The sequence below is a fragment of the Gracilinanus agilis genome, chromosome 3, assembly GCF_016433145.1.
Source record: "Gracilinanus agilis isolate LMUSP501 chromosome 3, AgileGrace, whole genome shotgun sequence".
NCBI classification, from domain to species: domain Eukaryota; kingdom Metazoa; phylum Chordata; class Mammalia; order Didelphimorphia; family Didelphidae; genus Gracilinanus; species Gracilinanus agilis.
The window spans coordinates 670,964,721-670,986,083 of NC_058132.1; the positions used below are offsets into that span (position 1 = coordinate 670,964,721).

General features: G+C 40.2%; 1 protein-coding gene across 1 annotated transcript in view; it reads right to left on the reverse strand.

The window, feature by feature from the left end:
* The window catches only part of TNIK (TRAF2 and NCK interacting kinase), a 369,177-nt gene that overhangs the window by 213,030 nt on the left and 134,784 nt on the right, over nt 1-21,363 (reverse strand). The window contains exon 2 of the mRNA XM_044669552.1: nt 9,826-9,882. Within this exon, the coding sequence (XP_044525487.1) occupies nt 9,826-9,882 (57 nt within the window). The remainder of the gene's footprint in view (nt 1-9,825; nt 9,883-21,363) is intronic.

Sequence of the window (21,363 nt, forward strand, 5' to 3'; positions counted from 1 at the left end):
CTACTACTACTACTACTACTACTACTACTACTACTACTACTACTACTACTACTACTACTACTACTACTACTACTACTACTACATCAGCTCAATAGAATGCAATTCCTTGAGAGAAATGCTTGTCCTCTTTTCTTTGTATCTTCAGGGTCTATCAGAATACCTACCTACACAAAAGTCACTTAGTCACTTAATAAATGCTTGTTGAATTAAACCTAATTAAACTGAATAGTGTGTTAGGGATGTGTTAGTACACTACTGGAAGGAGCATGGCATATTACAAAGAGCACTGGATTTGAGTCAGGAAACTTAAGCTTCAACAATAGCTCTGTAACTCATTACTTATGTGACCTTGGCAAAGTCTCTTCCCCATTGGTGGCCTCTGTTTCCTCACTTGTAAGATGAAGCCATTGGATCAGACCAGACTCCAAAAGCCAGGATTCTCTGATGCTAGTCTTCATGCCCTCCTGTAACCCAGAGGGATAGCCTGGTCATGTTCACGAGCACCTTGTAAGATCTTGCCTCTCGTGACATGACACACGTCATCACCTTCTAGGAGACATGGCATCATTCACCTATTTCTGTCTCTTGTGAAAGGGTGGCTGGGACTGGAGCTCAAGATAGCCACACTGATCTCTAGCTTAGAGCCCCAGCAGCAGAACAAATGTTGGGCTCTGAAGTCCTGGGGGTTGACTCAGGTTTAAAGGTGAAAAGGGCAGGGCAAATGGCGGACATGTTTTAATGGGATTAATTTTTCCATGGGAACACCCCAATGTAAACAGCCAAGGTCAGGAATCTGGGACTGGCACGGTATGCTTTGGGAGAGGCTCGGTGTGGAACTGCAGACAGCGGCCAAATGCTGAGCCAACATCATTACAGCCTGAGATCTGTTCTAAGAGCTAGGAGCTGGCATATCTACCGAATGGGATCTCATGTGATCCACACAACAAGCCATGACATGAGTGGCTGCTTCCCTGATAGGTCACGTTTCTCGTCAATGAAATCTCATACCACCTCTTGCACACAATATGCGATTGGCAACACGCAGCAGTGGATTTAGGCTCAGCATCCTTTGTCAACCCACAAATTTGATTCTTTCAAGATGATGGCAGCTCATACAGTACATTCATGAAGTGGGAAAGGAAGGTACCAAGGTACAAAGTGATTATAATCTCTGTAATAAGGATCCTCATTCTGCCTGGTGATGCCAGGATGACCTGACCATCACCTATCAGCATCCTAGAACACCTCTTCATTCCTTTGACTCCTTTGTTGTTCAGTCATTTTTCAGTCCTGTCCAACTCTTCCTGACCCCATTTAGGACTTTCTTGGTGAAGATACTCAAATGATTTATCATTTCCTTCTCCAGCTCATTTTATAGATTAAAAAAATTGAGGCCAACAAGATTAAGTGACTTGCCCGGATCACAAGGCTAGTAAGTGTCCAAGGCCAGATTTGAACTTGGGACTTGCTGACTCCAGGCCTGGCACTCAATCTACTATACCATAACCTAGTTGTCCTACCTGCGTATTCCTAGAGAATGGTAGAGACTGGCCATCATCCTTCATTCCCCTCCTAGCTCTTCAGAATCAGAGCTCCCAACTTCACCATTCTGACCCTGAATGGTTTCTCTCTTTTATGTGCTGTCTTCAGAATATGAGCTCCTTGAGGGCAGACACTGTCTTTCTTTTTGCTTGTATTTGTTGCCCCTAGGAAGAGCACAATGCCTAGCTCCTAGCCAGCCTTGATAAATGCTTACTGACTAAATGATTGCAGTTGAATCCTGAGGATGTGCCATAGGTATGATAATAGGTTGAATGCTAGAGAGTATGGGTTTTTTTCACCTGGAGTCTGTGGATAAATTTCAGTGGGTGTAAGACTTTGGATGAAGAAACATTTAACATGATTATTTTCATTAGCTTCTATTTGAAATCCAGTATTTCTTCAGTTATGAGTATAAGCAAAAAATATGATTCTGAAAAAGGCCCCATTGACTTTACCAAATTTACCAAGGAGTTCATGGTTTTAAGAACCCCCTACTCTAGGTATCTGGAGAATCTTGATGAATTTGAAGACAGAGCATGTATCTGAACATATCTACTTTATACCCCATCTACTAAAACATCTTGGGAGATATTATGCTATTAGGGAGGGGACTTCTCAAGGGTTACATAGTGGAGTCCAAGTTCTACTCACATCATACTTTTTCACTACTCTCCATTAATTAATTAATTTGGTAAGTATTGATTAGGCTTCAGTTCTGTGCCTTTGGCTTCTGGGGCTACAAAGACAAAAACAAACAAGTCTTGCCCTCAAAGAACTTACATTCATGCACTCTTCCATCTAGCCAAACTGGGCTAACTTTTCATTCTACCCTCAATTTCCTATTCCACCTTCAGATATTGGCACAAATGAACCTCAATGCTTAAAATGCCCTTCCTAATAATCTCTGTTACTCTGAATTTCTCTCTACAAAGGAGAAGGGAGTAAGCATGTACAAAATACCTATATATGTGCCAGGCACTGAGCCAAGTGCCTTATAAATATAATCAGATTTGAGCCTCACAATTCCCATGTGAGATAGGTGCTATTATCATCCCTATTTTATAGTTCAGGAAATTGAGGTAAATAGAAGTTAAGTGACTTGCTCAGGGTCACACAGCTACTATGTTTCTGAGGAGAGATATGAACTTATATCTTCTTGACTCCAGGCCTGGCAGCTCTTTGGCCACTATGCCACCTTCAAGGCAAAGGTTAGGTGCCAACTTCTCTATGAAGCCTTCTTGAAAACCTCCATTTGCTAATGCCTTTCTCTCCCTTCTCCTCTACAAATTACTTTTTTTCATACTCTACATAAAGAAAAAAAATTGAGAGCCAGAAAGGATCTCTGTGGCCATCTAGTACAATGATTCACAAAAGGAATGCCCACTACAGCATACCTAGTAGATGGTCATCCAAGGAAGGGGTTTATTTGGGGATTCACTATAGCTAGCTCTCTAATCAATTTCCTGAGGACAAGGACTATTTTATCCTAGTTTCTACAATCCCCAGAACTCTGCTTGGCACATGGTAGGCATTTAAATAATATTTCATGAACTCAATGGAACAGTCATCCAAGGTCCAACCTAGTCACATTTAGAGAGGCAGGTAATGAATGTGGAAGTCAAAATGATCATTGAATACCATTTATTAAGCTCTAAAAGAGTTGCTACCAGCACTTGGTCGATGAAGCATACACTGATGAACCACAAATCCTGGAAGTATTGACTAATTTGATAACTGATGATTTTTAACAACTTTTAAAAAAAGCTTCAAGAACAGATAAAACTCTGGGGGAACTAGAAGCAGCAGGATAGCTGACAATCTTTCAGAGGCTTTCATTTGCAAGAGGGAAGAATTCCAGGATCTGATCACAGAGTGACTGGACTATTTTTAAAGGAGAGGCAGCCTATGATGAAGATAATATTTAAGAAATACTTTGAAGCTCATAGTACTACCAGTTTCAATCATTGTTTCATATCCTGAAAGAGGTCATAGAATACTTGATAAAAAAATCGTCTCTTCAAAATCCCAACTGTTAAAAGAGGATATAGACAGCCAAAAGAATGAACACTTTCTTATACTGCATGAAGACAGGAATAGCATCAGGAATGAAGGTGGAGATAGTCCTGTTGTACTCTGCATGATAGCCCGCATCTGCATCTCAGAGTGTGGTTCTCTGGGTACCACAATGTTAGAGCAGATTGCTAGACTAGAATCCAGAGCACAGTGATAAGAATGATTAAGTGCTTTGAGATCACACCATCCAGGGGGAAGATAGGTGGCTCAGTGGATAGAGAGCCAGTCCTGGAGACAGGAGGTTCTGGATTCCAATCTAGCCTCAGATACTTCCTAGCTGTAGTCACTTAGGCTAGGCAAGTCACTTAAGCCCCATTGCTTGCCCCTTACCACTCTTCTGACTTGGAACCAATATAGTTTCAATTCTAAGATGGAAGGTAAGGGTTTTTAAAAAAGAAGATCATGTCATCTAAGGATCAGTCACAGAGACTAACCTAGATAAGGTAATGCAGAGTTAGGGGTGTGGAATGAAGAAAAGGGAGGATAGCCAAACATAAATATTTAAAAAGTTGGAACACAAAAGGATTCATCTTGTTTGGTATGGCTCTAGAGGGCAGAAATGTGAATATTGGATGGAGGCTGCAATGGATTTCCTTTTGATATGAGGTAATCTTTAATATAATTAAAGCTATTTTTTTGAGGAGAATTTGGTTGTTGATTTTAGAATCCTAAGAAGCAATGGGAAAGGAAAGCACACTTGGGATGGGGAATGGGTTAATTGCAGGCAGCTAGATGGCATAACAGGGGCAGTTAGATGGCACAGTGGATTAAACATTGGACCTGGAGTCAAGAGAATTCAAGAGAATCCTGAGTTCAAATCTAGCCTCAGATACATAATAGTTGTATGATCCTGGGCAAGTCACTTAACCCTATTTGCCTCAGTTTCCTCATCTGTCAAATAACCTGAAGAAAGAAATGGCAAACCACTCCAGTATCTCTGCCAAAATAAAAACCTAAGTAAGGTCACAAAGAGCCAGACATGATCAAAAATGGAACAACAACAACAGATGGCGCAATAGACAAAATATAACCTGTGGAAGAAGGAAGATCTAAGTTTAAGTTTTGCCTCCAGCTCACTTGGTAGCTGTGTGACTCTGGGCAAGTCAGGCTATCTTTATCAGCCTCAGTTTCCTCTTTTGAAAAATGGGGATAATAATACCTACTTCCCAAGGTTGTTGTGAAGATCAATTTCATAAATATTAAGCAATATGAATTCATGGAGCTTAAAGCATTAGTTGTCCAGCTCTTTGTGACCCCATTTGGAGTTTTCTTGGCAGAGATACTGGAGTAGTTTGCTATTTCCTGCTCCAGCTCATTTTACAGATGAGGAAACTGAGGCAAGGAGAGTTAAGTGACTTGCCTGGGGTAGTAAGCTGGTAAGTACCTGAGACCAGAATTGAACTCTGGAAGATGAGTCTTCCTGACTCCAGGATCAGCAGTCACCTAGCTGTCCTTTGAAGCACCATATGAGGGTTGTTATTGTTGTCATTAGTGTTATTATTACCAAAGGGGTGGTACCTTCTCCATCATTACAAGTCCTCAAGCAAAGATTGAATGACTTCATGTTTTCAGTGTTTTTGAGGGGGTTTCCAAGTAGAGGCAGGAGTAAATGTCCTCAGCGGCCCTTTTCCCACTCTGAGATTGGGAGATGTGAGCCTCCTCAGAGCACCAAACTAAAATAAATCTGTAGGTGAAAACTCTTGCCATGTTTCATACAGTGCATCGGGAAAATGGTATTTGTGCAAAAATTATATAGGGGGTTTTCCACTGGAAATATACTTTGGCCACATTCACCAAGAGATATGAGCCAGGATGTCAGGCTGGGATTTTCCACAGTCAAGTCAAAGATGGAGGACTTCCTGGCTTCTATCTGGGCTTTTCTTGGAATAACCCATTATATGCATAGCTCTGACTGCCATGGAACAACAGGAAGACCTAGTTCTATTTGTAACACCATTGTAAATTGAAAATATTTGCTTTGGGACAGACAATTAGATTCTTTCCTGAATTTCCATAAAGCTGATGGAGCAACCCAATGGCTCTGCAAGTACTTTAATATGTTACAAAATGGCATCAGAAAATAGGATCCGAATTATGATTGATCTCAGGGCCAGCTTGGACTGGCAGGAGAATGAATAGTTCCTGTGGAAGGAAACCATGGAACAATGGAGCAGAAAGGAGAGAAGGCTCCTTTGTCTAAAAATCCACGTAATAAGAGTTAAGCAGGGAGTACAAAATAGGAGTATCTCTTTCTCTCCCTCCTCTCCTCCCCTCTCTCTGTCTCTCTCTTTCTCTCTGTCTCTCTCTCTTGGTCTCTGTCTCTGTCTGTCTGTCTCTATCTGTCTGTCTCTCTCACTGTTTCTCTCTGTCTGTCTGTCTCTGTCTCTGTGTGTGTGTGTGTCTCTCTCTCTGTCTCTCTGTCTCTCTCTGTTTCTCTCTGTCTCTCTGTCTCTCTTTGTCTCTCTCCGTCTCTGTCTCTCTGTCTCTCTCTGTTTCTCTCTGTCTGTCTCTGTCTGTCTGTCTGTCTCTGTCTCTCTTTGTCTCTCTCTCTGTCTCTCTGTCTGTTCCTCTCTGTCTCTCTGTTTCTCTGTCTGTCTCTGTCTCTCTGTCTCTGTCTCTCTGTCTCTCTCCCTCTGTCTCTCTGTCTCTCTCCCTCTCCCTCTTTCCCTCTATGTATGTGTGTTGTACATATATATTCTCTATAATGCACTCATCTCACTCAAAGAAAGCATTTTAGCTATGTTTCAGATGAACTTCCCAATTAATTTACAGCATTAGCTCTGGGGCTCGAATTTTGTTGCAGGTAATACCTTTATAAAAGGATTTCTACTGGAAAAGGGAGCAGGATCTGATTTTGATGTTCCTTATTTTCTAATTTACATGCGTTCCAATTCAATAAGCATTTATTGTGTGCCCTCCAGGCACTGTTGTACTAGGAGAAGCTTAACAATTGACTCTCCACCCCCTCCAAACTAACAAACAAAGAACAACTTTCCCCATGACACACTTTTAAGTTTAATCTGCATTATTGTTAAGGGTTTTCTCCACCACTTTCTCATGTCTAGACATCCACCAAAACAATCAATCAAAGCCTGATTTGTAGCATTTGTTGATTTCCAAGGCAGAAATTCTCACTCAGAAGATTTAACAATCAGCTGGCACTGCTGAGTGCAGCACACACTTGCTTCTCTGTACCAGGCACCAGCCTGGGAGCTGGGAATTCAAAGACAAAAACGCCCAGTGCCTGCTGTCAGGGAGCTTAAGTTCTCATGGAGACATTCCAGTCTGCAGTGATTCAGTCCACTAGGTACTTTGAGCAAATCTCTTTCTCCCCCTCTCTCCAGGGAAGAAAAAGGAGGAGGGCTCAGATCAAGGTTTCAGAAAGCTGAAGGATTAGTTCTGTTTTGGTCAGCTCTGAGAGCTTTCAAGTTTCAACAACTATAAACTGAGGAAGTCCCAGGCAGCCAGGTGTTCTTGACCTTGCTCTAAGGATAGCGCCCCCCCCCTTCTGGCAATGTCTGGAGGTCCAGGGAGCCCTTTTCAGAAACATGGTTTGAAATGTAGAAAATAAACTGCCCAAGATTACAAAAGAAACCAAAGGTAAGTAAACATAAAGATAATCTTTTTTTTTTTTCTATCCAAGTTCAGGGCTCCTGTGAAATCTATTTAGGGACCCTCTATTAAGGACCCCTGTAATAAGCTACCTATTATCCTATGTGAATAGATTATTTAGTATTGAACTAGTGAGTGAGGAAGATCTGAGTTCAAATCTTGCCCCAGAAACTTATTAGGTGTTTGAACATATAGAAGCCATTTAACTTGTCTACGGTTCAGGTTCTTCATCTATTAAATGAGGATGCTAATATGTAGCTCAAATGAGATCACGTGTGTAAAGTGTTTTGCAAAGCTCAAAGTACTTATCTAAATGTGAGCTGCAATGATTATTTTCATGCTAAAATTACCTGATCTTTTTGCCTACAAGCTATGTGACCTTGGTCAGCTCATTTCTTTTTCCTGGGTGGATGTCTTTGTCAAATGAGGTCTTATTACTTGACTCCTGAGATATATTCCAGCTCTGAATTTTGTGAATCTAATGTCAAGGACTCTAAAGGACTTCACTTTTGTTCTCATTTGGAGTTTTCATGGGGAACTGAGAATAAAGGGCAGCAGATAAAAGGGAGCATTGAAATAAGTTAAAATATAAGGATAATATAATATAATATAGATGGCCAAACGTAAGTGAAATCACGAATGAGGGAGCAATGACTAATTGGGAGGCCAACAATGGCACGTGATAGATGACATCCTGGCAGCTGATTACCAGCGTTTTCTACAAAACATCTACAGGGAACAGCTGAAATGGAGAGCCCAGTGGTTTGGCTTTGGAGAGTATTTTCCTCTGCTTTCACTTTGATGAATTCTTGATACCTTTGTGGGAACCATTCAAAGTCTATTTGTCTTGGATAATCCGCTTTCAGGTCCAACTGAAATCTCTTCTCTTTTCACTTTTATATGTTTATCTGGGCATAGCTGAAAGATCTCTCTGAACAGTCCCCAAGACAATACGCAACATATTAACATGCCTTTGATGTCCACTGAGGTTTTTTTACTTCTACAGAGTTCGCCTCTGGACTCTTGAAAAAATTCATTAAAATATTTTAAATAAAGCCAACAAAAGCAATGGGAGTAAGCACTATAACTGCATTTAAGACACAGAAGGAGCTCCATTCTTCAGCTTTCCTTTGTTCATCCAAGCAAGAGAGTATACAAAGGAGCATTGGACTTTAATTATTATAAGGAGTGAGGCTAGTTGTCATATTGGGGGTGGGGGGAGAAAACCCTCCAGATTTTCTCCTGTAAAGATCCTTACATGATATAGTCATTCTATTACAGCCTCAGACTTTTTCCATCCTCATTCTACTTCTGTTCTGGGTACCCTTCCCAAACCTAGTGATTGTGTAGACAGACAGACAGACAGACAGACAGACAGACAGAAAGATAGACAGACAGACAGATAGACAGATAGATAGACAGATGGATAGATAGATAGATAGATAGATAGATAGATAGATAGATAGATAGATAGATAGATAGATAGATAGATAGACAGACAGATAGAAAAATAGATAGACAGATAGATGGATGGATGGATGGACAGACAAATGTATAGATAGACAGATAGATAGATAGACAGATAGATAGACAGATGGATAGATAGATGGATAGATAGACAGACAGACAGACAGATAGACAGATGGATAGATAGATAGATAGATAGATAGATAGATAGATAGATAGATAGATAGATAGATAGATAGATAGATAGACAGACAGACAGAAAGACAGACAGACAGGTAGATAGATAGATAGATAGATAGACAGATGGATACATAGACAGATATAGATAAGTATATCCATATACTGTATATAATACCCATCCAAGTCACCTGTGTGTAGATACATATACATACATATTGCATTTCCACCAATATATGTGTATGTAGCAATAGAGGGTAGATACATATATATGTATATGTTTGTATCAATACACACATATATAGAAAATATATACATACATATAAACAACTCACATATATACATGCACAAGTAATCAGAACATGCACATATAGAAACATATGCATATATAATACAGACACATGTGTATACAAACATATGCATTATATATGTCTTTTGTTGGTATATCACACACACACATATATAGGTGGGTATGTGCATATCTAGTTTATATATCTTCCTTTGATATACACACATACATATATAGGTTTACACACATATATGTATGTATATATTTCTTGTCTACATATTACATATGTATATATGCCTCTATATTCTCTTCATTGATTCATTTGATTATTGTTTTAATTCCTTGAAAATTCCATTTCTTTCTTCATACTCAATTACTGATAACTATGTTAAATGTAAATTACTGGCTTACATCACTCCTCATAACCCCATGTGGTGCTTAATTGGCTGGAGGCATCTGTGGGTAAGAAACTTAGACTCTAACTCCTCCTGCTACCTGGGAATTATGTACATCAAACCCAAAGGATGTGATGTCTTAAGTGGGCAAGAAACGTTCTTCTTGAACAGGAAACTCTCAAAAGCCACTCAATGAACGCATCTGTCTTCATCAAGTTCCGGGGAGCTGGTAAATAGATTTTTTAAAAGGACAATAAGCAGATACATTACCCCAGTGACGTCCATGACTTTAATAGCAGCGAGCTGCCCGGTTTTAACATGGCGACCCTGAAAAGAAAGAAATGCAGAGCATTAGTTTGAGAAGAAATAAATTAGCCAGCTGAAACTCTGCAGAAAGGACAAATGTATGGATGCATTGACTTTTAAAAAAATGTAAACCCTCACCTTCTGTTTTAGAATCAATACTGAATATAGGTTCCAAGGCAGAATAGCTGTAAGGGATTGTGACTTACCCAGGGTCACACAGTTAGAACGTGTGTGAAGCCAGATTTGAACTCAAAGCACCCATCTCTAGGCCTGGCTCCTCTATCCTCTGAGACCATCTAGTTGCTTCTGATGCAATGACTTTTAATTAATATATATGAATCAGTTCTATGGTCCAAGCCTCAGAGCACAGTCATACCAAAGTTAAATCAGGAATATCCTTTTGAATTCCTTCAATTTGCTAACCTTCCTTTCCCTATAGTTACGATGAGATCAGTGGATCATAGCATTGTACATTTAGAGCTGAAAAGTCCACTGAGCCCAACCCACATGAGGAAACTAGGACTCAGGAAGGTTCTGAAGCGAATTGCCTAAGGTTACACATCTAGCATCTAAGGCAAGATTTGAACCTAGATCTTCTTGGCTTCAAGGATTGTGCTCTAGCCATTATGCTATCATGTTTCCCCCTTAATTTACACTGATGATCCATCAAGTCTGATGCCATGCTTGGCACACAGTATATGCTTAACAAAGGCCCACCAATAAATATTTGGAGCTTAGAGTAAGACACAGATACTCCAAATGTAAACCATCATCAGGAAACACTAGGAAAATCTAGAACTTGAATTCTCTTGGCTTGTTTCTGGCCCCCACTTGCTTCTTATCTGGCTTAAGTTAAAGTCTTTCCAAGCCCAGCTCAGATGCCACATCCCACAGAAGGCTTTTTCTTAGTTTTTTCTTCTGATTCTTAGTCTTCTTGGTCATCGCACTGCTCAGTGAATGGCAGTGGCTTCCTGTTACCTATGGCATCACGCAAACTCTTCTGCTGGCCATTTTATGTTCTTTATAACCTGCCCCCATTCTCATTTTCAAATCTTACAACCTTACTCCTCTCTGTACACACTAAGATCCTGTAACTCTGATCCACTTGGCTGTTTCTTGTACACAACACTCTGATCTCCAGATGCCTTTGGACTGGCTGGCCCTGACATCTGGAATGTTCTAGCTGCTCACTCCTGTCTCTTGGTTTCCAAGATTTCCTTTTAGACTTGCCTCAAGTGGTACTTCCTATAAGAGGATTTTATGGTCTTCTAAACCACTCTTCTGCTCTCATATAGCCTACATTTCTTCCTTATAGACCTTGTGTGCAGAGAACATAGTAGTCAGTACAGTACATAAGTGTATGTGACCTCATAGAGATAAAACTATATAAAAGAAAACCTACAATCAGCAATTTCCTCTTCATCAGATAGAATGTCATAAAATCATGGAAGTTAGAGCTGAAAGAGAAGGGTGATAGCTTCTAGGACAAAATGAGGCAAGAGATGGGAAACAACTTGCTCAATGTCTCCTTGGGAGTCAAGCTCTGTCTGTCTGTCTGTCTCTCTCTCTCCTCTCTTTTTTCCCTTTTTCTCTCTCTCTCTTTCTCTCTCTCTCTTCTTTCTTCTCTCTCCCATCTCTCTCTTTCTCTTTCTCTCTCCCTCCCCCCTCTCCCTCTTTCCTCCTCCCCTTCTTCTCTCCCTCCCCTTTCCTTTGCCCCTTGAATTCATTAGAAAACTTATAAATTGTCTACAGCTCTCTTACAGTAATATGGATAGAAATAAGAATTGGAGACACGGGAAGATCTAAGAGCTTGAAAAGTTCTTGTGCAAATCCCTGGTTTTACAAGCCAAGGACATGAAATCCAAACTGGGGAATCATGTCGCCTTCAGCAGAAGAGCTCAGCAGAGAGCACTGGTGCTGGGCTTGGAGCCAGGGGCCATTCATTATGCAACTAGATCTTCTGGGGATCCATGTTTGGTGTTTAAATAAAAATCAGTATATTTAAAACTTTGAGTTTAAAGGACAGATTAACGTGACCTATACCTTGGCCCAGATCTTAGTGCTTTTAAAGGGATTAAGCTTCATTCAATTCAATTTATTAATTTATTAAGTCCCTATTCTCTGCAAGGTCCTATGATAGACCCTAGGAGTATAAATAAAGACCATCGCCACCATTAGCAAGAAAAACAGTATTCTCCTTTGGTGGGGAGGAGGGAGGAAGAAAGATACAAGATGTATGTAGGCAAGTATGTAACATGCTATATATTTTTTTTGTGAACTTCTATTATTATTAGAAATAACACAGAAATAAAGGATGTGAGGTCTCCAAGGATTTAAGATTTATCCCTTCCAAATTTTCACTTTATTTCCAGATGTAGCCAAAATTCACTTTAGGCCTGGCCAGATGACTGAACTAGATACGTTGGTTTCTCTATTAGAGCCTCAATGAGCTTTCAGAAGTGGGACAATTAATTGGCTGAACTCGATCCCTAGTGAGGTATCACCAAATTCCCCCCCAGAATCCAGCTGAGCTGAGCTGAGCTGTCAGACTTTGAGGGCGAGAAGAGCACAGGAAAGACAGGCTTAGAGCAGGTTGCCTCCTACAGTGACAGGACATCGCACCATATTAGGATCGAGATTATTGGCAAACCCTTCAAGGGAATGTCAAGGAGTTGTAATATGCAGAGACGAATTAAGAAACCGTAGACAGGAGCGCTGGTCAACCTAATGATTAAAGACACTACCTTCTTGCCATAATACAGTTCCATTATAAAACCACTTAATTTCCTGTGTCACTGCTTTTGATGAGCAAAAATAAAAATAGTTTTCCAATAAGTCTTCCTTCTCGTAGGTCACTCAAGGAGGAGAGCAAAACTGAACCAGTCATCCTGTCCCAAGTTCTAAAGCAACTTCATCTTTTGTCTTAATATTTAAATTTTAAAATAAGAATTCAAAATTTATTGATCTTCCAATCAAATAAGCCTATTTGAAATATATGAAATATGTGGGGCCCTCTACTAAACACTGGGGTCAAAATGGAAAACAACATACATCCTCTATTGGAGAATATAACACAAGAATGGGTGATTAAGTTTAAAGAACAGGCATACAGATATGTAAACTAAATTTGGGTTTCTGGGACAGTCCTTTTTCAAATGTATTTAAAGGAGAGTTTGGAGTGTTCTGGAAAAACGCTAGATATGCACAGTGAACACAAAAGAAAAAAAAGAAAATTAAGTTTGAAAACATCAGAATTCAGACAGAACACAATGACTAATCTTGGTTTGAGATAATACACACTTCTGTTAGGAGGCAAGTGGAAAGCTGTAGGTATGGATACCTGCGTACACTGTCAGAGGCAATCACTTTGTTTGCCTTGCCCAGATGTTTTTCTTTGTCATAAGGGAGGGATCCAGGGACCAAGTGACAGTGGCAGGGGGAAAGGGACGAGAGCAAGTGTTTATTATGTGTACTGTTCAGGCTTGCTCCTTGAGCTAAAATAGCTTCCAACTGACAAACCCATATGGTGGTGCTGATCTTGAGGGGGAAAAGAAACTGCTATCAGGCAGAACTTGGCAAGCCAAGTGTGGTAGGAGATAATGTCACTGGGTCCCCCCACAAAAAAAATGGAAAGAATCCACCCCAGGGATTGGGAAAACGGAAATGGAAGTTTTCCTTACTCAGTGTGGTATGACTTCTTTGTTATTAACCACCACTTGAAGAACTCCCATTTGGCCAGCCTTCACTTCCTCCTTCATGGCAAAGATGCTGTCTGTCATATTTCTAGGCAATAATAAAAGAGGGGTGCTATCCTTCCCTAAAAAACATCTGGCTGGATCCAAACAGACTTTTAAAAAATTTTTCATTTTGAATATTTTCCCCTAGTTACATATTTCATGTTCTTTCCCTCTCCCCCAAACCCCCCTAATTCCCCTTAGCTGATGCACAATTCCACTGGGTTCTACATGTATCATTGATCAAGACCTAATTCCATATTATTGATAGTTGGACTAGAATTATCATTTAGTGTCTAAATCCCCAATAATATCCCCATCAGCCCATGGGTTCAAGAAGTTGTTTTTCTTCTGCCAAAACAGACCTTTTAAAACTTTTTTCTTTTTGAGTTGCTTTATTTATTTATTTATTTTTGCAGGGAGGCTAATATGAGTGTTTTGTATGACAGCACATGTAGAACTGAAGTAAAATTTCTCACCTTCTCGAGAAGGGGGAAGGGGTAAGAAGAAGAGAATTTAGAGTTCAAATTAAAAAAATTATTTTTAATTATTTTTACATACAATTGGGAAATATTGAGTGAAATAAATAAAAATAATTTTTAAAAATTAAAAAGCTCCTGCTAACAAAAGCCTGTTCTCATCAGATGTGGTGGTAGTTTACATTCCACTCCCTCCTCCTTCCCACCTCCAGCTCATACCCTTCTCTGGAGATGAAGGCAAAACAAAGAAAAATACCCCAGATGTTGTTTTTGTTGGGGGGGGGGGAGTGGGTGGGAGGGGAGAAGAAATCATGTAGGCTTCAGCTATTTATGAACTATATATTGCTCTTCCCCCACCCTCCCCAGAATCATCAAGAGAGCTTTTCAGCGGATAGCCTGAGGCAGGAGTTTTACTCTGGGGGCTTGTGATAGGATAAGGAATATGTTTATTTCTAGGTCACACATCTGAATCTGTCCCTGCTGCTCTATTCATGCTTTCATAATCAAACCATGACCATATAAGGCAGAGAGACACATATATTTCAGATCTGTCCTTGGTTTGCCAGGACCCAATTAGCATCGAGAGCCTAGACCTGGGGTCATTCATGATAATACCAGAGCTCTGAGCCCTCCTCATCCATATGGCTAAGGGGGACTTCCCCTCCAACCACCCCCATGCTCAGATGTTACAACCAACCCTAAAGTGCTCCTGGAGATTGTCCAGAGGAATTAAGCTGATTTGGTTCAGAGAAGAAGCAGCTGAAAAGTGATGGAGTTGTTGAGTGTGCAAAGCATGATTGGATGGCATGGCCAGTTACTGTGAATCTGGACATAATCATTCATTCATTCAATACCTATTTATTAACTATATAGTATGGGCAAAGCACTCTACCAGGAGCCTGAGGCACACAAGAAGTTGGTTTTGGGGTCTTAAGCTATGGTGGAGAAAGCAGCAGCTTTGGAATCAGAAGATTTGGGCTCCACTTCCAGCATTCTTTGACCTTCAGCCAGTTAGTTCACCTCTAAGATCCTCCATTTCCCTATTTGTAAATAAATGAGGTGAAACGAGGTGCTCTCCAGGGTATCTTCCAGGTTTAAATCCTATGAATTTAGGATGCCACCATGCCTAGCACAGTGTCTGGAACTTAGTAGGCGATTTGCTTGCTGATAGGGGGCAGCTGGGTAGCTCAGTGGATTGAGAGCCAGGACTAGAGATGGGAGGTCCTGGGTTCAAATTTGGCCTGGGACACTTCCCAGCTGTGTGACCCTGGGCAAGTCACTTAACCCCCATTGCCTACCCTTACCACTCTTCTGCCTTGGAGCCAATACACAGTATTGACTCCAAGGTGGAAGGTAAGGGTTTAAAAAATAATAAAATAAAATGCTTGCTGATTGCCTGATAATCCTATGGATAAAGCACAATGTTGACACTCAGAAAGCTTACAAGTTCATAATTTGTGATATAATTATATTAGTGATATGATGACAGTGTTGTGACATATAAGTAGGCATAATATATATTTATATACTATACATATAACGATAGGATACATATTATATAATTATATAGTGTATATATAGATTATTATATATAATTGTGATATAATAATAATAATAAAGAAAAGTAGGCTTCTGTTGTATCTTGAAGGCTTTATGGTCTCTTAGGAAGGCCATGAATTATTATTTTGAAATATCATTTGCAATGGATATTTAAGACTGATTTCCAAAAGCCTAGAGAATTGTAACAATATTACATATGCCAGTGAAAATTGCCTGGAAGCAAGGGGAAACTTAAGGGATTTATAGCATAAACAGGGGTGTGCTGGTAGTAACTGATAAAAGTATGACATACTTTTAAGTTTAAAGGCATTATTAATATTTTCTCCATCACTTCTTTTAAGTCTAGAAAATCAATAAAACAATAAATCAAGCCCTAATTTGTAACATTTGGTGATTTCCAAGGTTTAAATGCCCACACTGGAGACTTAAGAATTAACTCTCTTGAGAGCATCCCCTGCCATAGAATCATAGAGTTAGAGATGGAAGGACCCTTAGAGGCCAGCTTCTCATAGCCATTCATTTTGCAGATAAGAAACAGAGGCCATGAAATCATATCTGGACAAGAATATCCTCTACTTCCTATACAAGTGATCATCCAAATTTTACTTGGAGACATCTAGTGTAGGTGAACTCATTACCTCTTGGGATTGTCTAATCGGTTTTTAGATAGCTTTAATTGTTAGGTGGTACAGTTAGATGACCTAGTGGGTAGATGATGGGCTTCGGACCAGGGAAGATTCATCTTTCTGAGTTCAAAGATGACCTCAGATACTTAGTAGCTCTGTGATTCTGAGAAAGTAACTTAACCCTATTTTGCCTCAATTTTCTTATCTGTAAAATGAGCTGGGGGAGGAAATAGTGGACCATTCCAGTATCTTGGACAAGGAAACCCCACACTGAACTGAAATCTGCCTTCCATCTCCAACTTCCTCTTCCTCTTCCTTTTCCTCACTTTGTCTTTTAGGGCCAAGCAGTCTAAGTCTATTTTTTCTTACAAAAGACAGCCATTCAAATATTAAGGATGGCTCTCATGAGTAAATATGTGATATAATTAACAAGGAACTATGTTAAGTCCTGAGAATACAAATACCAAAAGCAACACAATCTTACCATCGAGGGGCTTAAGGTATGAAGGAGACCAAATGGCTTCATGCTGGAGTCTGAGTCTAGAGAGATATGGAGAACTCTCACCCAAAATGCACCACTCCTACCAGAGACAACCCAAATCAATCTTCTGCTCTCTATGCAAAATTCCCCGTTCTTTCAATGGTCCTTCATATGGCAGAAACTCTAGCGCCTTTTCCATCTTGATCACTGTCCTCCAGATGTTGTCTAAATGACTTTTCAATATATAAAGCTACTGGGATCCAGAAATGGGAAAACCTGTGCTTTTCAGACCTACTAAAGTTTCTATCTGACCCCTCAACCACTCCACTTTGAAATGAGTTGTTTTCCAGAGATGAGTCAAATGGGACTTTGAGGTCTTTAAGCGAGGGCTGGGTGATCATTTATGTGTTCTGTTATGGGGCAAGGGTTGGTCAAAAAGACCACCGAAGTCCCTTTCGACTCAGAAATTCTGTGTGATGATGGTTTGGCAGAGTCTTTTTCTATATGCTTTTTGCTACAGAAGCTAAGATCCATTCTCTAATGACTAAATAGATGAGCTTATTTGAATTCACTCACTTTATTTCAACTAGGGAAAAAAAAAGGAAATGGAAATGAAAATTCACGTGGCCATATGGAATCACTGGCACTATTTGCTCCCCAAACAGCTTTTACAAGTAACAGGAACCAAACTCGGTCACTGGAGCAATATCTCTGGCCCCAAGGGGAGAAGGGAGCAAACAAAGGGCATTCGGATTCAGTAGCTCATACATAGCTGCTACCTGCTCACCTGGGTAAGCAGAGGAAGGGAGAAATTACTGGAGTGAAAATGATGGTTCAACTCTGCCCTGCTAAATGAAAGCCTCTCCATCTCTGTCTCCTCTTTTCCTGAAGGAATACTAACCACAAGCTGGCTGGGCTCAGACGGGGCAGAAGACAAGCATTCATTTTTTAGATCTCAAATCGATCGTTCTTTATCATCATGGGTTGTTTTACACGGAAACTCTGTCTTTCCCCCTTGGGTCCCTGACAAGCCCTTTGCCAACTATCTCCCACCTCCCAATAGCAGATCAAAGAGATATTTTATACCTTATCCCCTACCCTCAGCCCAGTGCAGGTGGGACTAATATGACTAGACACCAAGCCAGACGCTGAGATTTTGTTAGGGATTAAGCAGAACATGCTCATGGCATGAGAGACAGCATGGCGGCAGGGAGAGGGAGAGTCAGCCTCCTAGAATGAAAGAGAGAGCTGAGTCTGAGTTTTGTCACACAGATGTATATATATTGCATGATCATGATCATTTTAATGGCTAACATTTTTATGTTATATAGCACCTACTATGTGCTAAGTGCTTTGATAAGTGCTTTATAAATATTATCATTTGATCCCCAAGACAACCTTGGGAAGTAGATGTTATCATTATGCCCAATTTACAGATGGGGAAATTGAGACAAACAGAGGTTGACTTGCCCCAGATCATGACTGACACATTTCTGAGTCTTTATTTTAATTCAGGTCTTTTCCATTCCAAGTTCAGCACTCTACCCACTGCTCCAGTCAGCTGTCTGCTACCTGTCATAGGCAGCTTTTTAAGAGTCTAACTCAGGAACACCTAGGTGGCTCAATGGCTAGAAAGCCAGGTCTGGAGATGAGAGGCCGTAGGTTCCAATCTGGCCTCAGACATTCTTAGCTGTATGACCCTGAGCAAGTCACTTACTCCCCTTGTCTGGCCCTTACTCCTTTTCTGCCTTAGAACCAATATACAGCATTGATTCTAAAGATGGAAGATAAGGGATTAAAAAAAAAGGAAAGGCTAATTAACACTCTCCTCCAAGCTGTTCATTCCAACAATTTTCTTATTTCATTAGAAAGACAATCTAGCCAATGGATTTTTCATCTTGTAGAGCAAATAGCATATCTTAATAGCTTCATAATGATAATAATAATAAATGCATATCAAAGGACCAATTGAGTCACTTAACTAAAAAAACTTGAATGATAGTTTAAGAAGATCCCCTTCTAGGCTGGAGATGGTCTATAGGAAGAGAAAGTATTTCAAATGGAAAGAAATGTGCCCATCACCACTACCACCTCTACCACAATGAGTAACAAAAGCAATAGACATGGCTTGGGTTGGGTTATCAACTCTGGGGCACTGGGAGTATAACTGAGACCAGTCTATTGCCCAGAAACACTACTCAGCACCATGGAGAGTAAACAAAACTAGAACACTAACACTTGAGCATTCAGACAATAGAGGCATTCTTCCTCTTCCACAGCATCTCCCAATCTCCTACAGATTTCATTAGAACAAAAAAATGTCAGCAGAGAAGAAACTGGAATGTAATTAACATCCAATCAAATCTTTTTTTTTAAACCCTTACCTTTGGTCTTGGAATCAATACTGTGTATTGGTTCCAAGACGGAAGAGTGATAAGGGCCAGGCAATGGAGGTTAAGTGACTTGCCCAGGGTCACGTAGCTAGGAAGTCTCTGAGGTCAGATCTGAACCCAGGACCTTCCAATTTCTGGGTCTGACTCTAAATCTACTGAGTGACCTAGCTGCCTCCCCTTCTCATCAAATCTTAAGTAAAATGGGACCAAAAGTTGGACAAGGAAAAGAAAACCTGTCTGCTCTCACTGAATCCCTGGATGGAACTTGACACCTAAATCATTTTCAATAGTTAGTTTTATTTGAGCAATAAGGAAAGAGAATGAGGGAGTCTGGATGTGATTCACAAGCATCACAGTAGTTCTCATGAGAGCAGAATGTAAAGAGAGCTTCCAACCAGAATGCTAGGAAGGTAGGGGGAGAAAGGGAGAGGAAGGGAAACACATATATTTCACTTTGTATACCTAGATTTTTTCCCTAAGAAGGTTCTGTGGAACTTCACTTCAGTTATTCCCTTGGAATGCCCCAGTCCTGCCACTTAAAAGAACACCACTCCTGAATTTCACTGCTAATGGCATTTGAAATTACTTTTTTTTTCCTTTTGGACGAGGGACATATTTCTGAAGCCCCAAACACCAATGGTCATTTGTCACACTAGCAAGGCTGATGCCCATTAGACCAGAAAGCCACTTTCCATCTGGCATGTTTCTGTGTCTGCAGAGCAACCAAGAGCCCCCCCCCGCCCCCATCTCTAATCTTTCCCAAATAAGAAGCTTTCCTTTTAATTAAAAAAATCACTAAGCCAGTATTGTGGCTAAGTAGAAGTTCAGTTAGGATTCCTAGACTGTTCTAACTCAGGACCCTAATTTAGAAGGTTACCCATATTTTAGCCCTTCCAGACATTTTTAATTGGTTTTCAGAATATGTTTGTTTTTCTTGGGAGGGTGGGGATTGGTTGTTTCTCCCTCCAAAATGAAATCTACTTACAACCTTTAGCTCCTGTCAAGCTGGATTCAGGAAATGGTCATTCCACCTAGCTAAAACATAAAATCACACTGAGTATTAGGCCATGCCTACTAAGCTGAACTTTAAAAAGATATTAGTATTTGTCAGAGGTTATCCTGCAGAGTCCAAAAGAACAGAAATGGCATGGTCTGAGCAAGGTCTCTGAATCTGGGGGCTATGAACATGGTTTTTAAAAATATTGTACAAATGTTATTGAATTGGATCTTCACAAGAACCCTTTAGCCAGGAACTATATTATTATTCTAATTTTATGAATGGGGAAATTGAGGTACAAGAAGCTAAGGTGACATAACTACTAAGCATCTGAGAGAAGATTTGAATTCTGTTCTATTCAGTTGTTTCAGTCATATCTGGTCCTCTGTGGCCCCATTTTTTTTGGCAGAGATACTGGCGTAGTTTAACATTTCCTACTCCAGCTCATTTTACAGATGAGGTAAACAGAGTTAAGCAACTTACTCAGGGTCACACAACTAGGAAGTATCTGAGGCTAGATTCAAACTCAGGTCTTCTTGACATCAAATCCAATACTCTTACCCAATGTACCACCTAGTGTACCTCAACATTTCCAACAAATGGTCACCTAACTTTTACATGAAGTCCTTCAGTGAAGGGGGGGACTATCACCTCCCATAGTAATCCATTCCACATTAGCTATAACCATCAGGCAGGTTTTATCTTAATTTAAGCTGAAATTTTCCTTTAAATTATAAATTCCAACTTTTGCTCCTACTTCTGACATATGGGCCAAGGGGAATAAGTCTAATCATCCCAAGAATACTAAAGAGCCAGAGCTGAAAAGGCATTCAGCAACCATGTAGTCTATATTCCCTATTTGATAGATCCCTTGACCAAAGGCTTGTTAAAGGCTCCCAGGATCCTCTTCTCCACCCTAAATATCTCTGATTCCTTCAATTAATCTCGACATGAAAGACATCTTTAGGGCTAGGCTTGATGGTCTTTTAAGGTCTCTGACTGTTCATTTCCATGACCCGAAGCAGTCAATAAGATTGTCATCATCAGTCATCATCATCATTATTTTAATTACAAAAAAGAGAGAAGCAGAGAGATCTCTATCTTCATCATTCTCATACTCAGATCTGGAAAGATGTATCCAGTCCCTGTGATGCATAGGGTGATGGGCCATGGGGATGGAGAAAGACAAAAAAGAAATTGTACCTGGGCTCAACCTCAATGAGCTTACATTA